We start from the raw sequence: 22,974 nt of genomic DNA, 5'->3' as shown, positions 1-22,974 counted from the left end.
GGGAAAGAAGGTAGGAACCACGGGCATGCACAAATACTGACAGCAGAAACAAACCAATGGCGTTTCTTTCTGCTTTTCTACAACGATTTTTTTACAATGATTCTACCATGATTTTTTAAATCTAGAAGATATTTCTTAAACATAGAAATCCTATGATTCCAGTATGAAGATAAAAGGGGGCTTTGCCTCTATTTGAATAGTTGAACATAACAGAGATCAACCGGCTAATTAAGTCATGTTTGGAGTTCTTATTGCAGTCCTTGAAAATTGGTTAAGCATTTTCAGCCAAGTGTGATTCTGTGTGTGTCTGGTGTGTGTGTTTCCCTTCTTCTAAAGAAATCAGCACACGTCCCCCAACAGCATCCAACTTTCTACCGGGTTTATTAGGTTTGTTGGAAACTGTCGACCATCTTATTGTGTCTCAAGGGATTAATTATTCCTTGAGTTCCTGCCTCCTGTTGTCATTTCTTTAGAAGACGGAATTCATGATCCTCAGTGGGAAGTTCCCCCTGAGGGAAGACCTTGATTTTCAGGCACAATGCTTGTTATTTAGCAGATGCTCAATATATATGGAAAGAGAGAAAGAGATGTGCTTCATAGTATAAATGTATGACAGATAAGGGACATTTTAAAAATCTGTGATAACTCATGGAGAGGTGCTTAATAACACTTTCAAATAAGTTAAATAATTCAAATGTTAAAAGCAATTTTAATCTTTATTATGGTATAAGAAAAGGAAATTAGAAATAATATTAAGGAAAGTAGTGTATGAAAAGGCAATTTTGATTCTTTAAAACTTACTTCTTAGAATAATTATTTCAAACTAATTATTTTAAAATAAGTTATTTCCTTTTATATAATTCCTACCCACTAAATATATACGTCATTGGTCTCCTAGTAAGGTATTTATTAACATAAAGTATACCAAAGTGGGAGGCTGATTAATGAATGAATCTATGTGAAGGCTTTGTTCTTGTTTCTCTCTGCATTATTATTTGTATCAATGAATTGGATAAAATAGTAGAGGGTATGCTTCTCAAATGTGTGTGACATGATACCAGATGGCCTAGACCAGCGGTTCTCAACCTGTGGGTCGCGGCCCCTTTGGCGGTCGAATGACCCTTTCACAGGGGTCGCCCAAGACCATCCTGCATATCAGATACTTACATTACGATTCATAACCGTAGCAACATTACAGTTATGAAGTAGCAACGAAAATAATTTTATGGTTGAATCACAACATGAGGAACTGTATTTAAAGGGCCAGAAGGTTGAGAACCACTGGCCTAGACAATAAGCTGAATGACAACCTGGGCTCACTACAACGTGATAGTCTAGAACCGTGGTCGGCAAACCGCGCTCGCAATACCACGTGCGGGCGCGCACGTACAGTGCGATTGAAACTTTGTGGTCCATGCGCACAAGTTGGTATTTTGTGGAAGAGCCATACTGAAGGGGCCAGAGAGCCACATGTGGCTCGCGAGCCATGGTTTGCCAAGCCTCAGTTTGCCGACCACTGGTCTAGAACATTGGGGCAATTAATAAAGACCAAATTGTAAAGGATTAAATGCAAGCCCTACAATTACAGGCCCATAGTCTGGAACAAATAGTCTGGAAAAGACCTGAGATATATAGTTAACTAAGTTCAACATCAGCCAACACTGTGTCACTGGCTACTGAAAAGGCAACTCAGACTACACTAAAAGAAAGAGCATCATCCAATCACTAGTTACCTGTTTATTACACTGTCCTCCGCTAGGTGCTGATCAAGGAACGAAATTGCTCCGTGTGTGAGTCACTGGGCCTGGGCGTGTTCCCATTCTATCTGAAAGCCCATTACATGGGAGATTCAAGCTACAGATAAAGATTTTTTAAAGTGTAGAAAAGAAGATTCTAGATCATTTGAAAGGAATTATTTCTCAAACAATCTGAATTGCTTGTGAACAATGGATATTTGCCTGGAAAGTACTGGGCTCCCAGTTGATGGAAATCTTGGTATCGGGTCAATTATATTCATCAAAAACTCTGCAGAAGAATTTATCCTTTAAAAAAATGGAGTAAGACAAGAACAATACTTTAAGTAGGGCTTTACCTACTTTCACCTGGATTGTGGGAGGAAGCGGGTACATGTCTTCTAGCTGTCCAAGCATGGAGGACAGTCCAGAGAGAGAGGAGAAAGAGGATAGGAGTTGGGGGCAACATGGGAGAAAGGGAAACCAGCATCATTAGCGGTCATAACAAGCGCATTAGGCACGGATGACACTGTTAGGGCGGTCTTCTGAGAATGGTTGATTTCTGCAACATCAAATCCCTGTGCAGACTCCTTTCTGAAAACCCACCATAAAGATATACTTGAAACTTCAGTCATGATTCTGGATTTTAGAGTCAGGGTCCTGTTTCTCCTGAGTGAGACTGTCTGGAAGTTTGAAGGCCAGCCTCTAGAAATGCCTGCTTCTGATGGAAGCCCAAACTAAATTCTAAGAGCTCTCCAAGGTCAGGAGCAAATAGGATTTTCAAAGGCTCTAACAGTGAAAAATGTTGCATTTCTCACAAAGAGCCATTTCTCCAAATTCAATAAACATGTCAACAGCACTGATCAAGGAATGAGATTGTACATTTCTCCAAATTCAATAAACATGCCAACAGCACTGATCAAAGAATGAGATTGTACATTTCTCCAAATTCAATAAACATGCCAATAGCACTGCTCAAAGAATGAGATTGCACTTTAGTAAGCCACTTTGAACTGGACACATATCTGTAACAGGGACTATTGCAGGCCATGGCCTGAGGATATGGCAACAAGCAAAACAGAGGAAAAAAAATTGCCAGACTAAAGAGATAGTAAGCAGTTATTAAGTAATAGAGTAAATCATATATAAGAAAAACAGGTTTTATGTCACGTAATGTGACTGTTTGAAGGCTGGAGACTAAGTCAGAATCTAAGATCTGTTTACACTCTGTGGCAATTCGATAACAAAAGGCCATGGAGATACTTATAGCAGGAACAGGGATGGGAGGTGCTGGAGCAGAGGGTGGGGGCTCTGATTTGCAATTTCAAGTAGGGTGGTCAGGGATGGCCTCTCTAAGAACATGATGGTTAACAAAGCAAGAACCTGAGGAAAAGAGGGATCCAGGGGGAATAGGGTAAAGCCTTCACACACCTACTGGAGTACAGGTATCAGGAGTTTAGCCATGGCATGTATACTACCTTTACTTGGAGTATTTCTAGACAAAATGATAGTGAATAAAGTCAATGTTCAGACTTAAGCATCTGGTGAAGGTTTGCATGATGAGTTTTCTAAAACCGCTCAAAGCCAGTGAAATTCTTAGTGGAATCAGGTATACTACAATAGACCTGAAGGACAGCTGCACATGGTGAACAATCCTATATCATAAAGAGCTAATATGCAAATGGTCATCATGCCCTCACACCATCACACTGTGATGCCCTCATGCCGTCACAATCCATCACCAGGAGGCTGCATGTGGAGCGAGGTGTGCGTGGGTGGGCAGGGACTTGACGCTGTGTGCACGGCATGGAGGCGGGACCCCCAGCTCTGGCCTACCTCTTTGGGGCAATCCATTAAGGAGCCCTGGATAGGTGGGTGGACCTACCTCTTTGGGGTGATCGATCACGGGGCTCCCACACTGTGAGAGGGCACAGGCCAGGCTGGAGGGCCGCCCCCCCACCACCACCACTCCGAGTGCACGAATTTCGTGCACCGGGCCTCTAGTGTTAGATAACAGTCAAGGCACAGGCTTCTCCAGCATCTTCTCCTATGGAGGGGACCTGGAGTACATCTTGCTACACCCGCCTCTACTTAGTCTGCTGGCCTCTTGCTCTTTCAACCCATTCAGACCTGTTTTTTCTAGGTTCCTTAAAAAACAGTTAAACCGATACAAAGACAAGTTGCAAGCCATATACACCTCCCAAGAAGAAAAATGTTGCAGATTTGAAACAAAGATTCACGAACTCACAGCCAACCAGGACAGCCTGTGGACCAAGCTACAGCAAATGGGACAGGATTTACAGGTATAAAATGTAGGAGACCCTGGCCACCTGGACTACCTGAAAGTCTGACCTCGAATCCTCTGGTCAAGGGAGGGCTGCAGCCTGAAACTTCGCATCTCACTTTGACCAGCCTTTTCCCTTTCCCTCTCCTCTTCATACTTGGACCCACTCCAGCTTTCATTTTCCAAACTGTCCTCCCGCTTTGTGAAGGTAGTGCCACTGGGAGAGAACAGAATTAGTACCATTTAGAAACAATAGGCCTGGGGCAAAGAGGTTCTTTACAGCTTTCATTCTTAAACCTTTTGGTCTCATTATCCCTTTTACCTTCTTTAAAAAAATTTTAGGAGTCCCGAGGAGCTTCTGTGGGTTATATCTATCAATATTTTCCATAATAAAAATTAAAACTGAGCCATGGAGGCCCTGACTGGGTAGCTCAGTTAATTAGCGCATCCTCCCAATATGCCAAGATTGAGGGTTCAATCTCTGGTCAGGGTACATACAACAGGCAACCAATGATTGCATAAATAAGTGGGGGAAAAATCTCTCTCTCTCTCTCCCTCTCTCTATCTCCCCCTCACCCCCTCAAATCAATAATAAACATATCTTTGGGTCAGGATTTAAAAAATAAAATAACAATTTTAAGCAGTAACTACATATTTTTTAAGACTGAGAAGTGTGGCATCATTTTGCAATTTTTAGAAATCTCTTTAATATATGGTTTAATAAAAGACAGCTGGATTTTCATGATTGCTTCAGCATTCAATCTGTGGCAAGATGTTTTGGTTGAAATCTATATATATAAAAGGCTAAGCAACCGACTGACCGGCCGGTAGGTATGATGCATGCTGACCACCAGGGGGCAGATGCTCAATGCAGGAGCTGCTGAGCGACAGCAACTTTGCAGAGTGCCCTCTCACATTCTGGGACCCCTCAAGGGATGTTGGACTGCTGGTTTTGGCCCAATCCCTACAGGCCAGGCTGGGGGACCCCACCTGCTGGAGGGAGCCCTCTCACTCTGCAGATGCTGGAGAGGGGCCATGGGGGGTTGTGTCAGGCCCATCTCACCCAGTCCCGCCCCACTGGGAACCTTCTAATTAATTTCCTTTCAATGTGCATGAGTCTGTGCACCGGGCCTCTAGTATATGAATAAGCGTGGCCTCACACAAATTTGCAGTTGAAAAAGAGTATTTTCATAGACTTTTCAGGTAATTGGAGATCTTTGATGCTTCACCAAAACATAAGAAACTGTTTCTTAAATGACATTGAATATGAAAACGTATCTATTTTACACTCCATTTTTAATCTATCAATTCAATATAGGATGATGTTTTCAGAAATTCTTTACAATCTTAGGAACTGAGTATCTAGAACCCAACATTTTTCAAATCCATTGTGATTATTCCCTGTGATATTTTAATATCTGAGCTGTTTTAACTTTTGTAGACAATTTTAGGTTGATATTGAATTAACAGCATACATTAGATTAATGTATTTAGAGAGCAGAAAAAATATCACATTACAATTTCCTTTTGGAATATTAAAATGAAATGCATATATTTTAAAAAAGCAAGATAAGTGTTAATTTCTTCATAAGTAAAGCTTTTTTTTTTCTCCAGGCAAAGTTTCAGCCACTCCATCCATCTTCCTATCAAGATATGATTTCCAAGAGTGACCATGAAAAGGATAAAAGTCTTTGGAAGGAAGAAGATTCTTCCCAGAGCAAGAATGCCAGTGTGGATGGTCCGGAATGGAAACCTTTTCTTAACCCCACTTTGGTTGACAAAAGTCAACAAAGTCAAGTAAAAGTAGAGCATGCTCTACCAAATTCAGAATCACCAGAGGCCATTTTGCAGCCAAAGTCAACACAAAGCACCAGGGCACAAAGCCAAGCACAAAAGACCTCCAAGGAAATCTTTAGCTCCCCAACCAGTCCCCAGGAAGGACTGCTACAGGACACCTCCCAGAATGCTCCTACGGAAATCAACAGTCCTACTCCACCACCCAGGGAAAGGAAAGAGACAGTTAACATCCAGGAGGAAAAGGATGAGCTGGAAGAAGAGGAACTGCAAGAACTGCTATCAAAACTTACGGATGCCTTCACTCTAGAAATGCCATCAGGTAAGATTTTTCACAATCAATAGAGATAGTGATGGCCTTTTAAAAACACTTGATTTTATAACATTAGCCCAACAGCTACAATTCACCTAGAAAGTACAATTCATCACCAGTCAGAGTAGTGAATCTTTTGCACATCAGTAGCATCTCTGAACATGATTTCTAGTACTGCCTAATTCATTCCAGTTGTTGTGAGCATGAAAGGTGATAAACCATCTGAGATTTTAGTCTAGCGCCTGGCACATACCAAGAATTCAGCAAATGCTTATTAGTTTCTTATTGCAATTACTATTATCAATAGTAAAACATATAACTGGTCAGCATAAATTATGCTCTTATTTCTAGAGGATCATTGGTTAAGGTTTCCATATTATAAGTAGTATCATCATGAGCTTCCTCATATTCTTCATAAACTATGACTCATTGCTAACTTCTAAAGGATCTTTTCTTTAATCCTTTTTTCCTATAGTTATTTCTTCTATTTTGGCATGATGTATTATTTATAGAGCATTTTGTTATCTTAGCATATTGATATTGATAGCTACATCCATTTCTTTTTAAGAAAACCTAAGATCTTTTATGTCGGAGTACAATTCATCTAGAAACTTGTGATAAAACAAAGGATAACATTCTCACGTGTTTCTGCATCACAGGAGTTCTTCTCAAAATATTTCTGAGTTGATATATTAGTTTGCTAGAGCTGTCATAATGAAGTACCACAGACTGGTTGGCTTAAGAAAAAATAGTAATAATAAAATTATAAATAAGTAGATAGATACATTACACACACACACACACACACACACACACACACACTTTTTTTTTCCTTAGTGGCCTTGCAGCCGTGGGCAAACTACGGCCCGCGGGCCGGATCCGGCCCGTTCAGCTGTTCTATCCGGCCCGTGGAGCCTAAAGAGCGGAGGGTCCTCATGCTCTCCCCTCCACTCCTTCACCAGCAGCAGTGTTAACATGGCCACGTCGGGATTTAGACCATAACAGGTGGTAGACTATAAAATGGGTGCTTAGTGTCAGCTGGATGTTGAACTCGGTAGAGCCAAGTCACTGAAGAAATTACTTGGTGAGTCTAAATTCTCTACTGTGAAGGGAATGGGAGTTATAATTATTATATCAGAGGAACAGCATCACAAAGATGCCAGAAGCATGCCCAGAATGCCTGAGACAAGGATGGCATAGGAACTCCTTGTGCCTGATTCTTAGGCTGACACAAGATTCCACCCACTGTATTTCCATCTAAACATCACTGGGGTCATGATAAGTATTCAAAGCAAAGTCAATATCTACTTGGCCTTTTCTGATTTCTAAAATGTTGTGTTGGGTCAGCCACAACAAATGTAAGCCGGCTATTCTGCACAGTTCAGATTCCTAATAGACTAGATCTACACATATTTGGAATACCACCCCCCACACTGTGTTCAGTTTGGTGCCTAAAGATAAAAGATCTATGTATTTTGTTGTTGTTGTTAATCCTCACCCAAGGATATTTTTTTCCATTGATTTTTAGAGAGTGGAAGAGAGAGGGAGAGCAGAGAGAAACATTGAATGTGAGAGAGAGATATCGATTGGTTGCTTCCTGCACATATCCTGGCCAGGGCTGGGAAACCTGCAACCAGGGCAGGGGTGGGCAAACTTTCTGACTCAAGGGCCACAATGGGTTCTTAAACTGGACCGGAGGGCCGGAACAAAAGCATGGATGGAATGTTTGTGTGAACTAATATAAATTCAAAGTAAACATCATTACATAGAAGGGTACAGTCTTTTTTTTTTTAGTTTTATTCATTTCAAATGGGCCGGATCCAGCCCGCAGGCCGTAGTTTGCCCACGGCTGCTCTATCCACTGAGCCAAACTGGCTAAGGCAAGATTTATGCATAATTTAAGTGACTTTATTAACGTCTATCAAGCTCAACCATTAAAGGAAAATCAGGAAAAAGTAAAGTTTATTTTTCAATTCAGATGATGTAATAATGAATAAAGATGCAATTAGCCATGTTAAATAATGTAGAAAATATAAGAATATATGTCTCAAAAAATTTTCTACTTGCATTTACAACCAAAATAGAAACACTGAAATACTTATGCAGAAATTATGCATTATTATATCAAAGGGATGCACATTTTCCCTTTTTGTTATTAGAGTATTATATACTTCATGATTATTCAGCAAACACTAATTGATCAGATTTTAACTTATAGTGTAATCTATATATATAAAAGCCTAAGCAATCAAGCAACCAGTAGACCAGTCACTATGACACGCACTGACCACCCAACGCAGGAGCTGCTCCCAGGTGGTCAGTGCGCTCCCACAGGAGGCAGCAACAGGCACAGTGGGCCCGGGATGAGTGGGAGCGGCGCGGCATCCGGCCTTGGCTCAGGCTCCTCCTAGGCTACCTGCCGCTTCACACACTATTACATCCCCTGAGGAGTCCCGGATTATGAGAGGGTGCAGGCCAGGCTGAAGGATCCCACCAGTGCACGAATCAGTGCAACAGGCCTCTAGTTTATTTTATATTAGTCTTAGATCTTTGAGGCTTTTAGGCATCAGATCTGTATTAATTTTCATGGCTACTATTTGCAATTATTAAACACTGTCATCCCTTACTTAAATATTCTTAATTTTATGTCCTTATTTAGTCTGGTATTGAATATGATCCTGTTTGTAAGTTCTACTTAGCCATTGGTAGTCTGGATTAGAGGTCAGGTGGCTCAGTTGGTTGGAGCATCGTCCCATATACCCAAAAGGTTGTGGGTTCAATCCTTGGTTTAGGTGTATGTAGGAAGCAACCAATTGGGGCTTTTCTCTCACATTGATGTGTGTGTGTGTGTGTGGGTGTGTGTGTGTCTCCCTCCCTCCCTCTCTCTCTAAAATCAGTAAAAACATATCCTCGGGTGAAGATTAAAATAAATAAATAAAAATTACACTCCATAATTTATGTATAATCTATGGATGCTCACTAGAATTACCTCAAACTGAATCAGAGACAGAAGCATGATTTGTAGCCACCCTGATGAAGATGTGGAAAGGCAAAGAAATTAAATTAAGGTATTGGTTACTTTCGTTTTATTTCTGTCTCTGTCATGGATGAATAAGACCACAGCAGGAAGTTTCTGATCATTTTGCTGTCCCAATTGTGTGTGTGTGTGTGTGTGTGTGTGTGTGTGTGTGTTTTAAATTGAGAATTGTTGGGAAGATTAGAAAGATCTACTATGTGTAATATGCTAAGATTTACTCACACAGTGTTAACGTATTCACCCAGTATTGTGATTATCCTAGTGACCACCCTATTGGATTGGAGATTTACTAAGAAGTCAACACATTTTGGAAATTAAAATGACCTTTATATTACTTAAGTCTTAATAAGATTAGAACAGCAAGCCTGATGGTCAGTGTGGGGGTGATTGCTGACATTAACGGAATAGAGTCATTCAGTATCAATACCTAGGATAATAGGATTTTAAGAGCCTATGGAAGCTTAATAGAAAAGATAAAGTATAGAAAGGGATCCTCAAACCTCTAGAAATCCCAAATGTTCAATTGAAAAATCAGTAGCAGTTTGTTCAAACTTTCACAAAAGGGATTAGATTTGAAAGAACATCTAACAGGACTTGCTTTAGTGGTGATAAAAAAAGAAAGAAAGAAAAGGACATAATATTCTAGTCTCACTTTCTCATTAAATTATTTTCTTTCTAATTTGAGTAAAATATCCTCTGTCTACCTGAAATCCTTTTCCCAGCTTCTCTCCCATCCCTTTTTGCCGTCTATTTGCCACTGTAGGTTTAAAGGATGAGAAGGGAAGGCAAGGGAGTAGAGGGACGGCATTAAGGGTGGAGACGTTGGAGGTCTATTCCTGTTCTTTTTTTTTCCTCCTCTGGAACCAGCATCTAAATTCTTATTTTAAATGATCTTAAAATCAAGCATGAACTTTAGCAAATTGTAGGAAAATAAAGAACAAGACTTTATCAACTACAGCAATAGACATTTGACACTGTATTTGTCTCATTTATTTAGAAGGCAGTCTTCTCAGATGTTGCCTGGGAATCATTCATTCATTCATTCATTTAACAAATAGACATCCAGCATTTACTATGTGCCAAATGCTTTGCTTGATGCTTGGCATTCATTTTGAAATAGATACATGTTTTTTAAACACTCTGGCATTGAGTGGAATGTGGCTGGCAGAAGGGCAAGGGGGTGAGCAAAAAGACCAGGTAATAGCCTGTTGCTGTCTAAGTAAGATGTGATGGTGGCTTGGCCTGGGTGGGTGGATGGTGATACACTATTGCAATGAAGGAAGCGGGGAACACTGAGATGGAGGTGGGCAAATCAAGAGTTCTGTTCTGAGGACATTAAGTGTGAATTGTCTGAGAGACATGCAAATGGATGTATCAGAATGGCAATCAACATGTACCATTGGAGCTCAAGGGAGAGGTCCGAGTACAGTAGATATTCGTTCCTATTGGTTTGCTTAATTATTGTTGTAAGGAAGACATGGGCTCAGTATTTCAGTTGCCCAGAAAGGTAATCGTAGACTCAATAACCTAATACTTTTAAACCTCCATAGCTGTCAATCTGATTGCCGTCTCCTTCATCCTTGATTCATTCAGAGACCAGACAAATTTTTACTAACATTCGAGTGAAATTATTTGCTCATTGTGATATCTTCTGGAATATTGGTTTCACAGATATGTCTAACATTTCCACCTGTATGCTATGGAAATTCAGTCCCTATATGTACTGAATTCCAAATGTAGGCCAAATCACATGCTAGGTGCACGTCTTTGGCTATTGTTAACATTCAGAGACTGGAGCTTAAAAAGAAAACAACCAACAATGAGAAAAAAACTTCCATGCATAAAATGGATTATTGCTTCCCTGTTTCTTTATTGCCATGTCTTAAATATTTATCACTGTGGACTGAGAAACAGAATATCCTACAATAAGTTTGCCTCTGGACAAGGTTTTTTATTCAGGCAATAAAATACTGTTTATTCAAGGTCCTTGTCATTCTGGAGCAATGTTAGGAAATAGACAGAGTAAAAAAGGCATAAAACCTCTCCTCTTATGTTCAATAGAAAACATGTAACTCAAGTGTGTAACTAACAAAACAAGCCTTTCCATGTTTTCATTGTCTGTGATTTTTTGTATTAATTACACAAAGAATATTATTATATGACATGCTCATTGTAAAATTAAAATGCCTAAGCAAAGATTTTTTAAAGAAATGAATTCATTATCATGCCCTCCACTTCTTGCTACCTGTTTTGCATGAGGTAACTAGTATTAACAGTTTAGTGAGTTTTCCTTCATCCTTTTAGTCTACCTATATAGGGTGTACCCAAAAAAATGTATACACGCTTTAACGGCTGATGGCTCAATTTTGAAAATGAAATGTATTTTAATAAACACTGCCTTTATAATTATTCAAAGTGTATGCTTACATTTTGGGGGAACACCCATATGTATCTTTGTTTTTTTCACTTGACAATATATCTTAGACATTGTGCAATGTCATTTTTTTTAATGTGGCACAATATTTCAGAGGGAGAGAGAGAGAAGTTTATTTTAAAGAGTTGGCTCACATGATTATGAAGGCTGACAAGTCCCAGCAAGCTCAAAGCCAGCAGAGCCAAAGGGTGGTTCCAGTGCGAAAGCTGGCGGGCTCAAGACCTAGGAAGAGTTGGTGTTTCATTCTGAGTCCAAAGGCAGAAGAAGACTGACAGCCCAGCTGCAAGGCAGGCAGGAGAAATCCCCTTACTCACACTTTGTTCTCTTCGGGCCTTCGATTGACTGGATGCGGTCCCGCCACACTGGGAGGGCAGTCTGCTTTACCCAGGCTACTTATTCCGTGTTCACTTCACTCTGAAACACCCTCACAGACACACCCAGAACAGTGTTTGACCAAATATCTGGGTTCCTGAGTGCAATCAAGTATATACTGAGTCAGAATTCTGGGTAGGAACTAGCAGTCTTTTCTGACACTTCCCAGGTGGTTCCGATGTACACCAGAATGAGTGGGCTTCCTGGCTACTCAGGTCTGTGCTTGGAGTCCAGGGAAATGCCTTTGGGAACCCACAACCTGGTTGGATGGGTCACTGATCCTGGTAAATAATAGCTACCTCACTCTCTCCCTTGCCAGCTATTTTAGAGAGAGTGCATTATCATCAGGAACTGAGGAGAGGTGGATTCTGTTTCTTCCCTGTCCTGGAGCATTATAAATATCAGCTTGAGAACCTACGGGTACCTTCTCTGAAGGATTCTCTTGTTTGTTGATTTCAGATCCTCAGCCTTCCGTAAACACGGACCTGTATCGTGGAGCTGAGCGGGTGAGCAGGGCCTTCTCTGCCCTTGTTGATCAAATCACCTTGCCCAACTGGAAGTGCAAAGGAGTCCGGTCTTAAAGGCCCCTTGGGGTGATGAAGAAACATATGTTCAAAATATGTACTGAAAGAATTATGTCTCTACCCTCTCTCTCAATAGTTTGGTGTGAAGCTTGAAGAAAGTTTTATTTTTTCCATCTCCTTACTCATGTGTCTTAGTTCTTAAGGGCAAAGCCTTTGGGAGAGAGGGGTGGTTGAGGGAAATGGGAAGAAGTGGCTGAATCCAATCCGGATGTGCTGAGTTTCCAGTAGAGGGCCATTCTTCCTTTAAAATCGTTGGAAGTAATATTCAAGTGTGTGATCTAAATGAAGCTGTGTAACTATCTTCTTTAACAACATTTAAATTACTGAATTGATGAGCTAATTTTCTATCTGGTTGCTCTTGCTGGAGAATAAGCTCACACAAAAAAAAACCTAAATACACACACATATAATTGAGTGCACCCAGAACCGGTGAAATCTGAATAAACTGGCTTGTACCAATTTCCTGGTTGTATTATTATGCTATAGTTATGCAAGATGTTGTCATTGAGGGAAACTGGATATAGGATCTCTCTGTATTATTTCTGACAACTGTATATAAATCAACAATGATCTCAAATTTATTTTTAAAACATGACTGTTTCTCTGTAAGACCCCACTTCCAATGAGGTTGGCCAAAGTACCTGTGTGCCTCCTTTCTCTGTATGTATAATGAGGCTGCAGATGCTTAATTGAATGATGTCCTAAGTAATAGCTAACACTTTTTACTATTAGCGCACCTTGTTTCTAGGTACCTTGTATGCACTAACTCATTTAATCCTCACAACAAACCTATCAAGTGGATGTTCGATAAGAAAACTGAGGCACAAAGCAGGTCAGCAACTAGTCCAAAGTTATTTGGTCGGTGCATAAAGAAGTTGAGATTCAAACCCAGCTCCTAAGCTTATACCCTAACCACTGCTCTGTACTTTCTCTCAGTAAATATTGTTATGATTTCATTGTTTTACCAATTACCTTAATGAATTAGTCCATGTTACATTTAGAGAGGCTTGAACTTTTATTTAGATGACCTATAATTTCTAGTACTGTTTCCAGAATGAAGTGATATCCAACTGGATAGGATTAGGACTAAGTTATCCCTGTTCAATCTCATCCTAATATTTTTAAATTGGCTTTTCAGCTTACCACAAATTTTTTATTTTGGTTTTGTTGCTCAATGTATCGCCTCCTTCTTCCTTCATCCCAGCTTGTTCCTCACACGTTTCGTAAGCATGCCAGTCAGCAAGCTACAGCCAAGGGCACGTCTCACCCGCTGCTGGTTTTGTACACGCTGTGATCTAAGAGTGGTTAGGACTTTTTCAATAATGAAAAAAATCATGAAGAAGAATTATCTTGTGACACTTGAAAACGATATGGATTCCAATGTCAGGGTCCATAAACGAAAGTCTCATTGGAACACAGGCATGCTCATTTATTCAGGCCTTGTTTACAGCCACTTTCATTCCACAAAGTCAGAACTGATGAGTTGCGACAGAGACTGGATGGCTCTCAAAGCACAGAATATTTACTTTCTGACCCTTTAAGAAAACTTGGGCGGCCGGTGCTGTGTAGACCCCTGTGACAGGTGAGGGGCAGGTATTGTGAGCATCATGAGAGTGGCATCTTTTTAACAATTTATAAGAGGCAATGAGTTTGTGTGATGTTTTTAAACAATATGATGGAAGACATTAGAGAAAGTGGCATGAAAGCAAAACCATGCACCCACGTGGAGACGGCAGCTGAAGCGTGGCAGCCTCTGATGTGCTCGTTCTCAACAGGAGAAGCTGGGGCGGGGCCCCTCCCTCCCCCAGACCTGCTTCCTCCATGGAAGGGCTTGGCTAAACCTCAGGTGCTGCTGAGTCTTCTTATAATAACCCTTTAGATAAGAGTGTTAGCTTAGGGAGGGCCCTAAACCTTCGGTTAAAACATGTACCGAGGTTTCCTCTGGACCCGGAGAAAGCCAGTGGATCGCTAACGTAGCTGAAATTCAAACTGGTTGTCTGTCATCGGTTATAGAGTGATTGGAAAAATAGAATAATTATATGATATAAAAAGAGCAATGTGTGTGGAATGCAAATAAGCTTGCTAATTGGACTTCTCTGCTATGAACCTCATTCAGGCCTGCTTATTTTAAGGGGGAAAAAATGCTTACAGGTAATTTTCTTATAAAGCTGTTCATTTTACTTTCAGCTTCCTTTTCAATGCAAAGCCTAATCAATTATAAAGTGTTCATAGTTAATCAGAGTGAAAATATGCTTATTTGGAAATAACAAACTTACTGCTCATTTTATTTGAGATTTGATTATCATTAATGATAACATTAAGTATTGAAATAAAGAGACTTTAATAATATTGCCTGGGGTCCAGAGCTTTTTATTAATCTTGTTTTCACTAAAAGAATTCTTTATTCACCAGGTGTTTTTTGTTTTTTGCATCATTTAGTTAAAATATTCAAAAATATTCTTTCAAACAAGATTCGGGTATCACAGGTCATCAGTAACTGCTAATTAATATGCCTGTGCATAAGCAATCCAGTGGTTAATGGCTTGGAAGTCATGCAACGCATTCAAGTTAAATGTATGGCACTCTAGTTCATTAACAATGTCATGCATCCCAAAACAAATGGTCAAAATGAATACAAAGAGTGTCCCACAACCCCTACTCATCTTTGAAAGCTCTTTTAAGTCTTTCAGATTGTGGGATGATCTGGCAGAAAGGTCATCATTTGAAGGAACATGCTAGCAGCCTAAACGAATGAAACTAAGTACTCTGTGGCTTAATATTTATCTCTGGACATTCCCACCATTTCAAGTGAATAAATGATCAATTGTCAAGAAAAATATATATATTTTTAAATTCCAACGCTTGAGTTAGCTCTGAAGTTAGATTTATTTTCTCTCTATTTCAAGGCCACTGCTTGCTTTTCCAACTGACTTAGACCCTCTCCTGCGTATGTACAGGCTTAGCAAATCTTCAATCTCTTTCTTCTTCAGGGAAAGGATTCTTGGTTGCTGAGAATGTGCACCTGGAAGTAAAGAAAAGGAATGAATCATTAAGCCACCGAATTTTTTCACGTTAATTAAATATCAATATATTCGTTTTAAAAAGGAAGTTTGCTGTTTTTGCCACTCTACTATCAAAATTCTGTATACATTTACTCCAGACATGTATATGTAAATATGTGTTTATGCAATTCTGTGTCCTATGCAGTTCAGTTATATAAATTAAATGATAATAAAAACATGTTCTTATTAATATGTATTAAGATATGTTTCTGACTTAAAAAATAAAAATGGTCATTATATAATTTTTGGTATAAAAATGTGAAGAAAAAACTTGAAGCCACCCTCAGCATAATTTTCCAGAAATAACCATAGTTTTATGCATACACACTTTATACCATACTTTAGTTTACCATTACCCTATTATGGGACATTTAGGCGACTTTCAAATTTCCTGTTGCTCTAAATAACACTGCAGTGAAGAGCCTCATAGTGCATCCTTGGTTACATCGCTGAATGTCTCCTTAGAATAGATTTCTAGATGGGTAATTTCTGAATATGTTCCTTGGGAAATTTCTTGGAATAAAATAGAAAACCAAGCATTTGTAATTTAATTATTTATATATCTGAAGCATTGTTTTCTCCTCTGTTTGGTGTTTAAAACATAAGCAGGTATCACCCAACCAGTGTGGCTCAGTTGGTTGAACATTGTCCCATGCACCAGGAAGTTGCCTGTTTGATTCCCCATCAAGGCACATGCCCCATGAAACTAATCCATGAGCTAACCACTACTCTGTTATTTTCTACTGGGAGTTATCATCAGCCTACTCTTTTCCTAAATCAATTAATACCTTTATCTTTCTCCATCTCCCTCCTCCTTCCCCCTGTCCCTTGCTCCTTCTTTTCTACCCTCCTCCTCCTCTCCCTCTCTGCCTTTATATAATTCATCACAATTTAGTGGTTAAGCCTTGGCACACCGCCCTCACACCTTCCAGATATTTCAGCATTCAATTCTTAGCTCTTATCTTTCCAGACTAAATACCAATGATCTTTTGAGTTTTTTCTGAAATGATGTCTCTAGCCCTCAGAGGTTTTGGAATTCTCATTTCGTTTCTGGGCTTCCTCTGTTCCTGCTTATCATTGTTACAAACAACCATGGTGTCCAGGTCATCCATCACCCTGGTGGATAAGCTGTCCTTGGGGTAAAGCTCTTCCAGATTCTTCCCAGAATGAAATACATGCCTTTTGTACATTTCCTCCTGTTGACGCACAAAACATTAGAAGCAAGAGCCTGTAGTGTAGACTCTTTATGGGTCATCTAATTCTTCCTATATCCCTCTTTTTCAGATGAAGAAACTGAAGGCTAAGTAAGTAAATTAACTTGCCCAATTACATGGCTCTTTGGTATCTATTGTTTATACTTGTTGGCCCAATATTAACAAACATAACACATTAACATACACAAGTATATAGGAGGTCTGTTTTTAACAAAGCATGATTTAAAGCAACATCTCTCAACTGTATTTAAACTATTTTATTCCAAAACATCAAAGTAATAAGAACCTTTTGCATATTATGAAGGCACTTATTGTAGCTCTTGACTTCTGTTCTGATGATTTCCCTGATTCTCTGATTTCCCTGAGAACAATAGAGACTAACACCTCTACACCCTCATCCCCACCCTGACCTGGTAGCAAAAGAAAAAATAAGTGCGGAATTTGTACAGGTACATCCAGGGCCAACTGAGCCAACTAGAGATTTAATCAACCCTCTTGAGACGGAAATCTCAATGTTCCTGCCACAATTTAACTTTTAGATATAGTGTCTTCTTGACCCAAGACACTCTTCCATTATAATTGTACAAACCAAATGGAAAGTCTTGTTTCCTGATCTTTAAACAATTGCTTATGTCAGAGGTTAAAACAACTTCAATAAAGTGAAAAGTTCACTCTTGTTACTTGCATAGCAACTGCAGTTAAAGTTTGCAGACCATCTGGGTCAATAGGAACTCTGTATCAAGAAGAAGTGGCTCCCAAAGCTGAAGTTAATGGAGGATGGAAATGCCATGTTGAAGTGTGCTCAAAAAAACAGTCTCAGACTACTCAGGTAGATGAGGAGAATGTACAGTCCCTACTGCGACTGATGTCTTGCAGCCTCTGTTCAAAATATGTCTAAATGTTAATAACAAACATTTAGACACTCGTTTTGTGTTTCTACTTTAAAGCTAAGCTGCTGAAAGAACATTTCCTCTAAAACATAAAATTAGTTTAAGTTACAATAACACTTGCTAAAATAATAAATTTACCTATAAATAATATCTGGCTTTATGGATCAGCAAATCATGAGGATTTTTACTTACTAAGGTGAAAACAAACTAGATATATAAAGGCTCTACAATATCTTGGGAAAGTGTTCATCTGAAACGCTTATGGTTGGTTGCTATTTTAAGAGATTATGGAAATACATAAGAATTCTCACAATACAATGTATGCATGCAAAATTTAGTTATGCTTTAGTGTTCCACTTGTGTATAAATAATTCTAATTTTATAATTTAATAACTTAATTATTAAAGTATATAATTCTAATTTACTAACTCACTGCCACTCACACAGCCCTTGCTGCAAGCATTGGAAGCTCATTCGTTGAAACACTGCCAAGAAAGGAGCAAAAGCAATATGTTTACGGCTAAGGTATCTCTCAATTTACTCCAGACCTATGATGGCGAACATATGACACGTGTGTCAGAGGTGACACGCAAACTCATTTTTTGGGTTGATTTTTCTTTGTTAAATGACATTTAAATATATAAAATAAATATCAAAAATATAAGTCTTTGTTTTACTATGGTTGCAAATATCAAAAAATTTCTATATGTGACATGGCACCAGAGTTAAGTTAGGGTTTTTCAAAATGCTGACACGCCGAGCTCAAAAGGTTCGCCATCACTGCTCCAGACTGTTTCTCCCTCGTTCTAATTCTCTAAAAGACATTTCATCGAGTGCCTTCAGAGAAGATTGCATTTTAATATAAATTTACTGATGTGAAAACCTCTAAATTTGTAAGAAGTTCTAAATTATTAAATATTAATCATTCAGCTTGCTGGGAGCTAATTACTTGAGATTTGTTTAAAAAGCAATGAGGAGGGACTTTGTAAGCCAGCCATTTTTTCTACCCTTTACTTCATCAGCTAAGTACATCTCAAGGAGTCCTTGCAATTACATGAAAGCAGTGTGTTTGCTGTTTGTTTTATTTAAAAGTGGCAACCGTTTATGTGATTGTGCATGTTCCCCAGGTTTGTATTTCAACCTTCCCAAGTCCAGAGCAAGTAAACACAGGTTATGATCCAATATTTAGGCTAATGGTTAAAAAAAAAATAGTGTTAATTTAGGGGCATCCTTTTATAATTTTATGTTGCATTTTGGGACTCCTCCTTTTCCCTTACTCGTCTTTCTGACTTTTCCTTGCTGCTGTTCACATGATGTATAAGGATGAGGACAATATTCTTATATAAACAGCTACTATGAAATACAAGAGGAAGTACTATCTTCTTATCACGTGTGTGCTTGTAGGGTTCACCCCTGAGATGAATATACATATGGCAATGGATCAGTCTAAAGCCACTTCCCTCTTCCTCACAATTCAGCACATCCATACTGGATTGACCCTTTCAAGACCCGGGACCCGGGGTTGACCACCTTGTTTCCTCCCTGAGTGCGGTGGATGCACTGCCAAGATCTCCTCTTCCTCTCCAGCCAATTGCCTCCTTCCTAAGCCATGGTTCCTGGAGAGGACACAGTCCACATAGATGTCCCAGAAGAGTTGGGCCAGATCCCAAAACAGTGCCCCATGCTTCAAGTTCTCCGATGACTTCAGGTAGATCATGAAATCCCAGAAACCTGACACAGTGTTGGAAATCCGAGGTTTCCGCATTTCCAGGAGGAGCACTGAGGAGGATTCCCAGCACTGGGGATCAGCTTGGTCAAGAGCCAGCAGGTCTGTCTGGCTATGACAGAATAAAGGAGACACACAGCACATTCCCACAATGAGCAGGGAGCAGGTGAGGCTCAAGGGACGGTAGAGCCCTCCTCTGTTTCCAGGATCAGCCATGGCCCTGAAAATGCACATGATGGAAATATCTCACATGAGTCCCTGCTTGTGCTCCACTCAGTAAAGAAAATAATTATGCCTTTAAGAATCTTGATGCCAGCAAAGGAGACACACCATTGTCCTTAGGAAGTCTTACCATTTTTCCCCATATCACAAGCACTATTCTATCTAAAATGATTCATTGTTCAGCTGGATAGTGTAGACTAAGAAATATGTACTCCTAAGATGTACACTCATCCTTTAAGATGAATGAGTGAACACATTTTTTTTCTAGTAAAGGAACATAATTTAAAAGATCTTAATTGAAATTTTAAAATCTTGTCGCATGGCTTTCATTCTTTTACAAAATCATAATTCAGCTTAGCTATCCTAATCAAGGACTCCTGTGCAATTAAGAATTTTAATATATCTCACCCTTGGATGCCTTCCTGTTCAGGTAATTTTAATTTTTTTTAAAAAGGCATAAGAATTGTAAAATGTTGTAAATAAAAATAAACAGGAGATAGTGTGCTAAAAAGTATGTGAGCCAAGGGACATATATTTAACCCATTAGAGTAGACTCAATGGACATTTTACCAACACCTAAAATATTCTCCAATTCTGATATAACTTTCATAAAATGATGTTCTCTCATTTCCCTTTTCTTGCTATAAATCTCAAGAATTTTAACAAAAATAATTTGCCTCTTGTTAAATTTTTCTAGCTATCAAAGCCTGTTGCAATAAAATCAAGGCATCCATATACCAATTTGAAATTATGTTACACTTCAGACACGTGCAATGAGAAATGATATCCTTAAGATAATAATAACCTATTTTTTTTCCCAGACAGGTTATCTGACTCTTCACAGACTATACAAAATGTATCTCATTTTGCACAGGAGGGGTCATTTTCAGCCTTATCTTATAGTTCCTAACATTTTAGATGTTAGTATCATGAAGGCAAGCAGGGCACAGCTCGTGGAAATACATCTATATTGAAACATTGAATGACAACACCATAATACAGAATCTTTTCCTCCTGCACAGCAGCAGATCGTATTGAGACACCCTTAAATCGATATTTCATAAACCGTCTTTGAACATGCATGTTCCTGTTTTGAAAAGGTATGTTAGATACAACATTATTCAAAAATGTTCCCCCTGTATTTCAGGTCATTGACACAAGATCTCTACCTGAACAAAATTACATTCCATTTGTCCTCTTCTGAACTAAGCTACCAAAGCGGAGGGGCGCCAAAGTTGCTTTTTCTTAGAGGACTCGTCCCGGATGCCAATGCTAAGTTGAAGACAGAGGGCGGGCGCTGTCCAGCGTGCTGAAGTTGGCGCTCTCCACGTCTCCCTGGTCCCTGGCAGCTCGGGCCACAGCGCTCACTTGGGCTCCTTTAGGAGCGCCCTCCTCGAGCTTGGAAGTTCCTCAACCCCGGGGTCCTCGTCCCGCACCTGGTCCCACAGCCTCACCCTCCTCGGAGCAGAGCTGCCAGGGACCCTCTGTGTGTCCTCTGTGCCCCACTCGCCTCCTTACTCCACGCCTTTCCTCCCAGGGGACAGAAGGGCGCCCCCCGCACTTACCTGCCCAGCCCTGCCTGGATTCCCGCGAGCGAGCGGAGAGAAGAGGCTCGGGCTGCTCCCAAGCGAGTGCAGGTCCCCAGTGGCGGCGTCCTGGCGGCTCCGGCGCCTCTTCTTAAGCAGTAGGAGTGCTCCGCGCCTCTCCAAGTCTACGTCAAAGCGCCGGGAAACCGCCGCCACCCCTCGCCCCCAAGTCCGTCTCCCACACCCTCTTCCTTCCCTCCCTCCCTCGAAGATCTCACTTCAGGAAATGAGCAGACTTAGCCACACACACACTCACTGACCGTGACCCACACCCACCCTCCACTCAGCGGCATTGAGCCTTTGTGCGGTTGGTTTGGCTTTTCCAACCGCTGCAGGCAGGAGCTGGAAAGTTGAGACCCAGCCCCAAGCAGGTCTAGGAGTGAGAGGAAGTGCCCCGATCCCCACGCCCTAGGCGTGCCTTGTTTGGGAATCAATAGCGGAGAGGACGACCCGGACTCCTAAAGTCCGGGAAGGCACGTGGGCGCCCTCCCCGCAGTCAGTAGGGCTGCAAGGACATTCCTTGGTGTGAATGTCTCCTAGTAGGACACCGCTGGGGCCAGGATGTGGGGAAGGGGAGTGGAGCTGCTGGAAGCTCCCGGCTGGGGTCAGGAAATCCCTTTATCTCCAGCCCAGGCTGCCACTGGCGTAGCTGGAGTCAGTCCACCGCCCCAGCTTCACAGCGGGGTCCCTGTTTTCCAAGAAGAGGACCCGGCTGGGATTGCCTTTGATGCTGGACTCACAGCTAGTTAATATCCCAGCCCGCCTAGAGTCCTTGGGGCTTCTGCTGACCATGAGCGTCCATCCTAACTGGGATATTCCTAGCCTAGAGACTGGAGGCAAAAAGTCCTCCTACCTTTGCAAGTGTTTCCAGATTTTGTCCCCCAAGTCAAACCCCTCTAAGCATCCTGAAACCCACTTGTAGTATCCATTTAATTGAAGGCTTTTATGCCAGCTCAACAGTATCCATGGTTACCTTCCAGAGGGGGCACAGGAGGAACCGACTTGTAACCAGGTTTACAGAAGACAAGGAGACCGTTCCTACTGAAGTGACAGGAAAAGACTCTTCCTAAGGGGCTCTCCTGTCCTGAAACCGGTTGAAGTGCACTTCTATGCCTCCATCTATGATCTGAGCATACCGATGCCAGCTTTAAATTACATCCTAAAGATATGGGAAAAGATCCTAGGTGAGGTCTCGGATTTGCTTCCTGAACTTCAAGGAGCCCTCAGCCTCTTGGAGAAGGTCATTAGAGAAACACAGTGTGTGTGCACAGGGACAGCGTGTGACATGAGAGGACCCCAAGAAAGGGAGAGTGAAAGGAGGGGGCAGTGAAGGTATCTTTGAGAAGGCGACTGGCAAATCTCTTGAAGGAGTTACACAGGTGTCCTGAGGCCAAGAGGGAGGGAATGGTCTCCTCCAGACAGAGAAGTCAGAATGAGCAAAGGCATGGAGGGCGCATTCAAGAGAAAGGAATGTGGAGAGAGAAGAAGGGAGAACAGAGGTAGGGATGTGGGAATTTAATTCTGATTTGGGACATGTCGATAGTTGCATTACCCTTGAAAACATCAGTATGAAATATGCAGTGCCGACTTTACTTGTAAGTGCCTATGTGCCAAGCACTGTTCTAGATGTTGTGTATATAGAAGGAGTAAGACAAAGTGCCTGTACTCGGGAAACTTACATTCCACTGGGGGTGGAGAAATAACATTTATATTTTAAGTTATA

The 22,974-nt window shown here is 40.7% G+C and overlaps 2 protein-coding genes across 2 annotated transcripts in view; one reads left to right on the top strand and one right to left on the bottom strand.

Annotated features, from left to right (window-relative positions):
• DYTN (dystrotelin) overlaps positions 1-12,548 on the top strand; it is a 48,305-nt gene extending 35,757 nt beyond the window's left edge. The window contains exons 10-12 of the mRNA XM_006759452.1: positions 3,877-4,036; positions 5,632-6,133; positions 12,427-12,548. Coding sequence (XP_006759515.1) covers positions 3,877-4,036; positions 5,632-6,133; positions 12,427-12,548 — 784 coding nt within the window. The remainder of the gene's footprint in view (positions 1-3,876; positions 4,037-5,631; positions 6,134-12,426) is intronic.
• Positions 12,549-15,000: 2,452 nt separating this feature from the next.
• On the bottom strand, positions 15,001-19,659 carry LOC107182416. Its single transcript, XM_015561133.1, has 2 exons — positions 19,248-19,659; positions 15,001-15,573 (listed from the first exon to the last, which is right to left on the bottom strand). The coding sequence occupies exons 1-2, from the start codon at positions 19,657-19,659 to the stop codon at positions 15,437-15,439; spliced, it is 549 nt and encodes a 182-aa protein (XP_015416619.1). The 3' UTR covers positions 15,001-15,436.
• Positions 19,660-22,974: the final 3,315 nt, after the last annotated feature.

This window comes from Myotis davidii, unplaced genomic scaffold (assembly GCF_000327345.1).
Source record: "Myotis davidii unplaced genomic scaffold, ASM32734v1 scaffold394, whole genome shotgun sequence".
NCBI classification, from domain to species: Eukaryota; Metazoa; Chordata; class Mammalia; order Chiroptera; family Vespertilionidae; genus Myotis; species Myotis davidii.
The sequence above is the reverse complement of the archived record's forward strand: the minus strand, read 5'-3'. Positions and strand labels throughout refer to the sequence as shown.